The 11,460-nt window shown below is 37.3% G+C and overlaps 1 protein-coding gene across 2 annotated transcripts in view; it reads left to right on the top strand.

Moving 5' to 3' along the window:
- Positions 1-7,950, top strand: part of LOC136857889 (3'-5' exoribonuclease 1) — a 58,964-nt gene extending 51,014 nt beyond the window's left edge. For both annotated transcript variants that reach the window (XM_067136927.2, XM_067136926.2), the window contains one exon: positions 7,565-7,950. In XM_067136927.2, the coding sequence (XP_066993028.1) occupies positions 7,565-7,771 (207 nt within the window). In that variant the 3' untranslated portion in view covers positions 7,772-7,950. The remainder of the gene's footprint in view (positions 1-7,564) is intronic.
- The last annotated feature ends 3,510 nt before the right edge of the window (positions 7,951-11,460 follow it).

An 11,460-nucleotide genomic window follows, 5' to 3' on the forward strand; every position in this document is an offset into this window, starting at 1 on the left:
TTATTTAATACCTAGGATATCATTTGAAATTTTAACTTCGTAATTCAAACGGTTTCATCATATAAATGCATATTTTTGTCATCATTCCTCACCCCCCCCCCCCCTCACTCAAAACACCCTTACGGGTGTATTGTTTTAAGACCACTTCTTATTTTTATCCTCATAAAAATAATTCAACTCCTTTCATACCCCCACTGAAGTTGATTCCACCCCTGCCTCCCCCACCACAAAATACGTCTCTCTTTATTTTTAAGGAAGATTCGAAATACCAATTTTATCGTCAGTAATATCTTTCGTTTTCGGGATATAAGTATCCTCAAACAAAGAATTCAACTCTTTATCCAATTCACTTATCTCCCCTCTTAATTGGATTTTCCGAAAACAAATGAATGCATGTTTCGTTGTTTTTAAAGGAGATTCAAAATATAAATTTTCACGGCTGTGTCGTCTTCAGTTTGTGAGATATAAATATCCTCATAACAAGAATTAAATGTCTTTTTCAGTCCTTTTCACAATCCCCATGCCTTAGGTGTTTTTTCTGAAACAAAATAATGTGTTACTTTCTTTTAAAAGAGATTAAAAATACCAATTCACCGTCTTTAACTCTTCCCTTAAGTGGATTCTCCGAAAACAAATGATGTGTGTTCCTTTACTTTTACATGCACTTCAAATACCAATTTTCACATCTGTAACATCTTCAGTATTTGATATATAAGTATCCTCATAAATAGAATTGAACACCTTCTTCACTTCTTTTCAACCACCCCACCCCTTAACTGGATTTTCCAAAAACATAAAATATGTGTTTCTTTATTTTTGAAGATGATTCCAAATAAAAATATTCATGTCTGTAACATCTTCAGTTTCTGAGATATAAGTTTCCTCATAAAAAGAATTCAACCCCTTTTTCAGTCCTTTCTACAACCCACCCTAAGTGAATTTTCCGAAAACAAAAATGTGTTTCTTTATTTTTAAAGGATATTCCAAATACCAATTTTCACATCTGTAATAGCTTCAGTTTTGGAGATACCAGTATCCTAATAAAAATAATTCAACTCCTTTTTCAGTCATTTTTGCCCCCTTAAGTGCTTTTTCCTTAAAAAAAAATATCTTTGTTGTTAAAGGAGATTCCAAATAACAGTTTTCACATCTGTAATATCTTCAGTTTTGGGGATAGCAGCATCCTAATAAAAAAAATTCAACCCCTTATTTCAGTCATTTTACCCCCCCCCCCCTGAAGTGTTTATTCCAAAAACAAAACAAATTATGTTACTTTATGTTTAAAAGATATTAAAAATACCAATTTTCATGTCTGTAACATGTTAATTTGTGAGAGATGCTGTAGATATGCTCATTTTTAAAATGTACGTCCTTTAACACCTCCCACAGGAAATTCCAAATACCAATTTTCACATGTGTAACATGTTACGTTATTGAGATATACTGTAAATATACTTGATCTGAGTATATACAACTTCTTCCTGCATACATTGGCCAGTTCAACTCGGTTTATGGATGTGTTTACTATGACTAAACAGACCAATCCTGGCATAAAACATACGCCCACACAAATCACACTGAATGGATGAAGGAGGGCGGGGTTGTAATTGACAGAGTTTTCTTGCTTGTTGCTTGGCCTTTTGATGTCTGCAGCGTTCTCTTTCAAACAAGTTGACAGTGGTGGATGTAGTGTTCCGCCACAGAGAGCGGTCCACAGCACATTCTTCCCATGTCTGTATATCTATACCAGTTGCGTTCATGATGTGTTTCAGCTGGTCCTTAAAACGCTTAAGAGGAGCTCCAATAGGTCTACTGCCGGAGCAAAGTTCACCATAAAGAATTTGGCGGGGAAGCCTGGTATCACCCATGCGGTGAACATGGCCTAACCATCTCAGTTGATGAGTGATGATTGTTGCCTCTATGCTATTTAACTGTGCTTTGTCGAGAACTGCAGTGTTGGTCACATTGTCCTCCCACTTAATATTCAAGATGAATCTCATTTTCTGTTGGTGTAAGCGCTCAAGTTTTTTGATATCACGGCGATAGAATGTCCAAGTTCCACAGCCATACAGCAGTGTGGAAATAACAGCTTTGTACACCATGAGTTTGGTATGCAGTTTTAGGTCATTATTCATGAAGACTCTGTGCATTAACCATCCAAATGCTGCATGAGCAGCCCCAATTCTTTTATCAACGTCTTGTTCACAGATACACCGTTTAGACAAGATGCTTCCAAGATATGGGGCGTTCAGTGCACAAAGGAACCAAGTCACAATAAGAATGTTTTGAGAAAAATAGACGTAAAGGTTTTGCTGAATAATTAATTACAGGAAGACGTTTACACTGTTTTAAAATGTTTCAATAATAGAAGTTAGTTTGTATAATGTATTCGCATATTGCAAAAGGGTAAATATAAGTGCTAATACATGCTAACTTGAATAGAAAAGTAAAGTTTTGGACATGATTCTTTTGTGCTCTGAATGTATTGAACTTGTACCTTGGATTTGGACTTGATTCTTTTGTGCTCTGAATGTGTTGTACTTGTATCTTCCTCTTTATTATAGGCTTCTGGTTTTAAGGAAACAGTAAAGGAAATACCTTTCTTGAATATATAATTATAATTTTCTTCTCTGTGTCTGCTTAAAACAAATATTTCCAAACAGGAAGTTATACAGATCAGATTCAAAGAAATACGTATTCACTTTCGTCTGCTTGCCCTTGCAAAGCCGAGGAAGCTCCTGTGGCACTTTCACATGGTAGGTTCTTGAAAAAATGATGATGCACAGGCGGAATGTATAGCAGTAAATCCTTCATGTCCTTTTTCTTCGCTTTTGTTACTGGTCGACGTTGGGTATAAAGAGGGCCTTGGTGGATGTTATAAAGGTGTGTTATGTGATGGTCAGGAGACTTCTTTCTTACATCAACTTCGTCAAATTGCATATCAGGGTTCAGAGTCTGCTTAAACATCAGCGTAAAAGGAGATTCTCTTTTATAACGTAACCATCTCGTAGTCAGCCAGTTGATGTCATAACCATCAACCGTTTTTTTTTTTTTTTTTTTTCTTTTTTCTCTGTTCGTTACTGAATTCTCCAAGTTTCTGGTGGATAAGAAGCCTGAGAATTTCATTTCAATGACCTCAAATCCAGGGGACGTTTTCTTTGCTTGTCTAACGATATCCATCCAATCATTTGGTGTGTAAATGTGCGAGATTTTCCTACCGGCTTTCTCCACTAAACCAAAATCACTGTCATTAGTAAGTAAGAATGTCCTGATACCAAGAATTTGTGATCAATGGCTGAGACATTCATGCTCGGATCTTGACACAACTCAATCAGAGACAATTACATTTTAATTAAATCTCACACACCGACAAAACAAACCATGGAAACTGTGACAATGGACATGTTCCCATTGTGCTCTGAACAAAAGACTGCTTCCCTCCGTGCTCAACAGAATTTCCAATCATATGACAGTTATTTACAATATCGTGACATGAATCTTTTATGCTCTGAAAGCAGCTTCATAAATAGTACTTAAAGGTGGAATAAGTCCAAAATGACCAAAAATGGACTTGATTCCCTTGTGCTCTGAACGCCCCATATGAAAAGTGATCGAACTGTTCTATTATTGTGTCTAAGATGGAAATACTGAACCCAGGAAGTGTTATTAATCCTGGGGCAGGTTGTGCAAGTACTTTTTTTTTTTGCATTAATGGCAAGACCAAAGCGATCACATGCAGTTTTAAAGCAATTGACTGACTGTTGTAGTTCTGCAGGTGTTAGAGCAGGAGATGCAGTGTCATCGGCATACTGCAGTTCTGTCACCTGGGTAACCATAGTATATCTTTGTGAGCGAAGTCTTGCCAGATTGAAAAGACCTCCATCAAAACGAAATTGGATCTCCATGCCTATGATTCATGCAGTATGGCAGCCATGTACAGTGCAAGGAGTGTAGGAGCAAGCACACAGCCTTGTTTCAATCCATGAGTGATTGGGAACGAATCTGATACCGAGTTACCATGTAGATATCTCCAAAACAAAAAATATGTTTTTCTTTATTTTTAAAGGAGATTGCAAATACCAATTTTCATTACTGTAACATCTTCAGTTTTTGAGATGCAAGTATCCTCATAAATGGTATTCAACCCATTTTTCTACCTTTTTAACCCCCCCTTAAGAGGATTTCCCCAAAACAAAAAAATGTGTTCTTTCCCTTGTTTTGCTATTTGCTTTATGTCGCACCGATACAGATAGGTCTTACGGCGACGATGGGACAGGAAAAGCCTAGGAGTGGGAAGGAAGCAGCTGTGGCCTTCATTAAGATACAGCCCCGGCATTTGCCTGGTGTGAAAATAGAAAACCATCTGCAGGGCTACCGACAGTGGGGTTCGAACCCACTATCTCCCGGATACAAGCTCACAGCTGCGCGACCCTAACCACATGGCTAACTCGCCCGGTTTTACTTATTTTTAAAGAAGATTCCAAATACCAATTTTCATGTCTTCAAACTGTTATGTTTTTTATATATAGATACTCATTATAAAAATTCACCCCCTTAGCGATGGAATATCCAAAAATCCTCTCTTAATGAGCACCTACATTGTAATATAAATGTATCCTCAAAATTTCATTTCTTTACGTCCAGTAGTTTTGGCTCGGCAGTGATGAATCAGTCGGTCAGTCGGACGTTATTTTTTATATATAAAATAAGAACCTAACCTAGTCTGTCTACCTTGCACATTAACACTATTACCCAGTATAGTCTTGAAAGAACCTAACCTGTTAGACCACCATGAGTGTTAATACCGTTCCTCGACTCGAGCAGCACAGATCGACCTACATCGGACATTTTCTCTAGTATTTTTAGAGGAATGGAAGCGGTTTCACATTCTACATCTTGAATTGTGTACCCCTCCTGTGCCAGAGAGGTGAGGTTTTTCGGAGGAAATTATTCATTTTTAGGAAGCAAGGAATGAGTAACAATTATTAAGGGAACACATTCGCATATTATTCAAGGTTAATAAAAACTTACTTTACACTATTTACACTTTTTTACAGTAGGCCTGTGACATGGTTTCATAAAATATTGGTCTTTTTAGAATACTGTCTGTGACCAATACATTTTATACATTTTTATTATTCCCACCAACAACACTAACGCAATAAACTGCCGAATTTCATAAGACATTGTTTCTTTCTGAAACTGTGCCGTTATATACGGGGATTTATTTACAAGTTTTTCAATGCAGTTTTAGCATACGAATTAGTTTCGGTCACTATTAAATTTACAATTTCATCCGTTAGAAACAGTTCAAAACAGTCAATCACACTCACCTCTGCTAATAATCCAACCCTAACACCAGGATTTCCCGTAAATGGAATTATGTTAGGGTACACACCATCCCCAGACTTACACTTTTTCCGCACGAATGTATGTTTAGCATCTTCTACTATCACCTTAGCTTCTGATGTAATATCTTCTCTCTTTCACTACAAATACTAAGAAGTTCATAATCTGAAGAATCGATATAATCGTTATCACTGTTATCAGAAATACTAATGTCACCTAGAGATTCATCTGCGGTGTAATTCCTTATTTTGTCTTCAAACATCTCTTCCATTTCGCGCATGCCATTTCTGTTTAACTCGTCAGTTGACCAGAGATTGTATATGTAAAGTAGAGAAGATAAGGCATATTTTAGGCCAGAGACTTCATGAATACAGCTGGACACCCTCCTGCCATATGTTGAGAATGCTGGAAAACATTTTCCAAAGAGATTACAGTACCCAAAAAATTATTGGGCGATTGCAAAATGAACACTGCAGCTAAACGAGAATTTCTCGGGCGGTGACGTTATGGGCAAGTGCGCGCCACCCGAAATTTTCTCTGGCATGCCACTGAAGAGGTTAACTAACTCTACTACTGTATTTACAACATAAATTTTTCCCAGCCTATTTAGGTACAGACCATGCCAGGTATAAAATCTTCTTCCTAAATTACGAATATCTACATATTTTACATTCTTGAAGTACTTGCATATTTTCAAAAGTTCTTCATTAACCTTATATACCTCCTTGTTAACACAAGACCATGCCGGAAGATTGTGTCTGTGAGGAACAGAAAATACCACAACATAGGTGTGATGTAACTCCTGTAGTCTTGATCTGAGGGAAGAGATCATTCCTCTTGCATTATTTCTTCCCATTTCATTAGTCCATGCTAGATAAACAGCAACCCCCATAGCTCATAAATGTTCACAGTATTTTTGACTTTGTGAGTTATATCATTAAAATTTGCACCAGGCTTTAATCACAGCAGAAACGTCATATTTACTGTTTCTTGATACGGCATAAGCCCAAAAGCCTATACAGTATCGTGTCATGTTTACCGTTTCCAATTAGTTCTGTAGCAATATTCCTCCCCTGACTATTGGCAAAAAGTCTTATCTTCACAGATTTCCGTGAGGTTTTGCAACTTGTTTTTACAAGATTCGTGTTGCTTTCACTTCAACCTTCCAACAGAATTACTTCAGAGCTGATATGTACAGATTCATGAACACCACTTGCAAAGGGTTTGAACCTATTCTTAAAAACAGGAAAGTGACGAACATCTTTTATCCGCTTCCTGAAACCTGCGTATTTTACCGACACCAATTCCCATCATGTACAGTTTTTTTGACCTAATTATTTCACTTTGCACAGGTTCATAATTTGAATCCAACTCGAGCTCTAATCCACAGTTCAAATAACTTACTCTCAATCACATTAATCTTAAGTACACCATTTTCAACTTTAAGATCCTCAAATGTCATTTTGCAGAATATTTATAATTTCCAACGCATTTTTATACACTATCTTTAGATTTCGAGCCACCATCACCGTTAACATTCACAATGCACTGTTCACAAAACCAGTCTTCATTTCCTCTCATTTTTTTACTCCCTGGGCCTCCTCTCACACTTAAAATGTCACCAACGATCACACAGGACGATGTTTTTAACTATTTTATGGCATTTACCACACAATCAAGTTTTACTCTTACTTTTTTTGGGAGTAGAAATAATAATGTTCATATTGCCAGCCACCATGTTGTAGCTGCGGCGGTGGTGGTGGTGATTATTGTTTTAAGAGGAAGTACAACTAGGCAACCATCCTCCACATAACACTAATCAGAGGGAAAAAACTGAAGGATCCAACACTTCGAAAAATGAAGATGTTAAAGAAAGGCAAGGGGGTCACAAAGGGCGTGAAACGTGTGCTACATGCAATGCGTTTAGATACAAAGGAACTAGTCTGTCGCGTTCATGAGTATTTTGAAAATGCTTGTAAGTGCTTCAGAGGAAATGTGTAGTCCTTCTAATAAAAAATCCTGTTACATATACCGTATTTCAATTAAATGTTGGTCAAGGAAAAATGCTTAAGAAGTACTAAAATTCTGCGACATGACATATTGTGTGCCTTCTCTTATATCCTTGTTCCAATACTTCTAACCTTGAATTTACCACAAATCACGTGTCTTTTCTTTCTGTACATAGTAAATATATTTTCTATTTTTATTTTTTTAGGTGGAGAAGTTAGTCGTTTCCATCCCTTCTAATCGACCTACAAAAGACTATACACGTGTTCATCGTGACCGGTGTAGAAGGGAGAAGAAGCAGCAGCAACAGCAGCAAAGGGAACATACAGGTGTGAGTGATATGGAGAGTGATGGAAGCAGCAAAGAAACTGAGTGTGAAGACAGTAAAAATGAGGACAAAAAGTTGGGTACATAGGCTGATATCTTTTGGTTTCCTTGTGTTTATGAAATAATCATGAAAGTGGTTAACTATGGAATGGGAATAGAAAGTTAATTGCTTCAGTGCATTTTGATATTATACTTTTGTACAAAGTTGTTATTTATATTGTGCTACAATACGTATGAATTTGTTAATAGTATTTTTTTCAAACGTGATATTTTAATATTTATATTAATGAAAAATTCCAATTGAAAACTTATTTTCTTTCCTTCCTTAAAATAATTCAGATTCGATGTTCTCATAATACGAGAAATTGAATTGAAGATATACAGCAAGGCCCACGTACGTTTTTCACCTCTAATATCTTCCGACTAGTTGAAGACAGATTGGGTGAATAACAAGAAGGAACACGTGGAAGAACATGCAGTATGTGCCCTGTACTTTGAATTATTAAGTACTATACAGTATTAAGCAACCATCATGCACTCCATGTATACTGGGTTAGGAAGTGAAAAAAATGAATCACCCAATTGTTATGTTGGGAGCTGCCCTGTTTATACCACTACCTGAATTGGAAGGCGTTATGCATTAACCGGCTAAGTGCCAATTGTTGGAAATCATGATTTTAGCACCATCTAGTATGTACAGTCAGGAACTACACATCTCTTGTACATTGATGTCCTTTGTTACAATGTTAACTTCAATATTTTAGAAAAATCTAAGTGCCATCCCTTTTATCTTGGGTTAGGCGTTTTGCATCATTTGGCTATGAGACAAAACTATGAAGCGATTCCTGCAAACGTCATAACAGTTCTGCATGAAAGGGCTAAGCGGCAGTTTATTGTCCCTTAGACTCCCAGACTCTATTGTTAGTGTTGCACGATAATCGGCTGTGCGCCAAAAGATCTATTCTCTGTTGCTGTCTTTAAACTCGCAGGAAAATATTGTGTGTGTACTGAATTATTGTGTGGCAAGCAGTATGCAGAAAATTATTTCGCTTTTGAAGAAGAATCAACCTGAGGATTCAGACACTTCACATGAATACACAGTAAGTCTTCAAGATTACTTTTTATATTACAATAGCACATAATTTTAATTATTAGCAGAACATCTCTGAATACAAACACCGATGTCTTTAGCAATTATTTGCAGTGTTAATTGCAATGGGCAGGTTGAAATTTCACAGAATTATTTTATTTACAGGGAATGCAAGTTAATGACACGAGCACCGTGCAGGACCACTACGGTACTTCTAGTTCAGACACCTTAAGGCTACGAGCTGTTTCGACTGATCTAACTCCTCTACATGGCAGTAGTTGTTATGATGTCATTTATTCCATAACTGAAAACACTTCAGCTCAATTGCCCTACGAAGCAAGTATTTTGTCATCATTTCACGGGACTGATTATTTTTCAGAACAGTCAAGTACTGAAGTGCGTGATTTGTCTTCTGTTCTAGTGAATTTAAGTGATCTCAGTGCTACCACCATAGAAAATAAAAGTAGTGAATTCGATCCACGCACTAATTTACCACACACATTAACGAGTTCAAGTGCAGAATCTCCCAAATATCACATCAAATTTTGTAACTGGTACTCCTAACCATCAGCCAAGTAGATTTTACAATGAAGGTACAGCATGAAATACAAATATTAGAGCCCATGCCATGGTAACTCAACTTCTGACCCCATTCCTAGAGTATCGTTAGGAGATGAATGTAATGGAATTGCCAGCTTATCATTGAAACAAACCAGTGATAATGCAGAATGCAATGACGAAAACTACCAGTTTACTGGTAGACCAAGGAAAGGACGGTAAAGAAAACATCCACATCAGAGTAGAGAAGAACGAAAGAAAAATTCTAGCGGAATGAATCATACATTAGCCCACAAGGAAAAGTCACTGAACCAAGAGAATTCAGAGACTTTCACTGCCGATCAGAATGTCATAAAAAAGTAAGTCTAGAAGACAATAAAAATGAGTTTGACCGTTTTTGGAACCTGCCATATGAAGGTAAATTTCTATACATTGCTAATAAAGTAATTGTAAACCAAGTGAAGAGGAAGGGGACAAAAGATGCACGTAGAAGGTCGTTCACAAGAACTTACACCCTGGCAGGAGTACCAGTGTGTAAACAGTGCTTTACCCAGACACTTAGAATATCAGGTGATCGCATTAATAACTGTCTTAAGAAAGCCAACAAACTGCAAGGAACAATTAAAGATAACAGAGGTAAATCAGGAGGTTCTAATAAAATACCTGATCTTAAGTTGGCAGAAATTCTTGAACCATTAATAAATTCCATAAGTACAAGTCACATTATTGCAGATCTGAAACAAGTACTCTCTTTCCCCTGTCACATGTCACACATCGAGTCATATATGAACTAAATGAAAAGGAATACTCTCATCCAGTTTCTCTCTCATGTTATAAGCGAGTATTTTATTTCAAATTTAACCTATGACGAAAACCACTCAAGGAAGACTTGCAACTTCTGTGACTCTATAAACTCTCAAATAAACAATAGCAATAGTGAGGCCGAAGTGCTAAAGATGAAGTTGCTTGCTCATCAAGAGGATGCAGAAAATGCTCGAAGTCTAATGAAGAGTGACTTTAAAACAGCAAGTGAAATTAATGGACTGTCAGTGCTAAGCTTTGACGTGCAGAGAACACTACCCCTGCTGAGAATTCCAACAAACATTATATTCTATAAATGTCAGTTATGGTTGTATAACTGTGGGATTCATGGCGCTTCATGGAACAAAGACTTCTGCTACCTGTGGCTAGAGAGTCAAACTGGCTGTGGAGCCTAAGAAGTAGGCTCTTGTCTAAGGAAATACATCAATGACCGCTTAGAAGACGTTACGGAAGAACTTGTGCTTTGGTCCAATTCTGGCGGAGGGCAGAATCGTAACATAAAAATTATCCTAATGCTGAAGTTTGTCATGGAATCACATCCAACATCGAAGACCATAAAAACAAGATTTCTTATTTCTGTGCACAGCTATTTACCCTATGATGATGATTTTGGAGATATTGAAAGCACCGTTAAGTTCCAGCAAGATTATATTCACCAGCAGATTATATGGAAGGCCCGCTAGATGGCAGACCGAGTAAACCAAAACTCTCTTGGGCGTCTATGGCTGAGATTTAATGAATTTTGTCGGGTAAACACCAAATGTGTCACCAGAGATCTTTTACATGCTGACATCGTATGACATGGAGTGTCGAATGGACTTTTTTTCCGCCCTTCAAAAATCCGACTACCTCTGCCGGGTTTGAACCCGCTATCTTGGGATCCGGAGGCCAACACTCTACCACTGATCCACAGAGGCAGCTATGGAAGTTACGAGGAAATGCCAAAAGAAGAACAAACTTGTAGTTGAAGAAATGAAAAAAGAGGATTTTAAGGGCATATCTTGTAGTGAAAAACAGACAATAAACAGGAAGAAAGACACCATTGGCAACATGGTAAGGTGGCTAAAAATGCGACAAATCGAAATAAGTAAGGAGAAGCCGTGGTTGCTGGCTTTGAAACAAGCTTTCAATGACACAGAAGGCCAAGAAATTAATTTGAAGAGGAGAAGCACACGCCAGGGTGACCATGACAACTTTAGTTTTTGCCTTGATGGTCTATGGCCAAAAAGAAAAGCTATATCGCAGCTTAAATTGCAGGACATTAAGAGTATCATGCATCTGATACTGTCCAATGCCAAGGAGATCTA

The sequence above is a fragment of the Anabrus simplex genome, chromosome 1, assembly GCF_040414725.1.
Source record: "Anabrus simplex isolate iqAnaSimp1 chromosome 1, ASM4041472v1, whole genome shotgun sequence".
NCBI classification, from domain to species: Eukaryota; Metazoa; Arthropoda; class Insecta; order Orthoptera; family Tettigoniidae; genus Anabrus; species Anabrus simplex.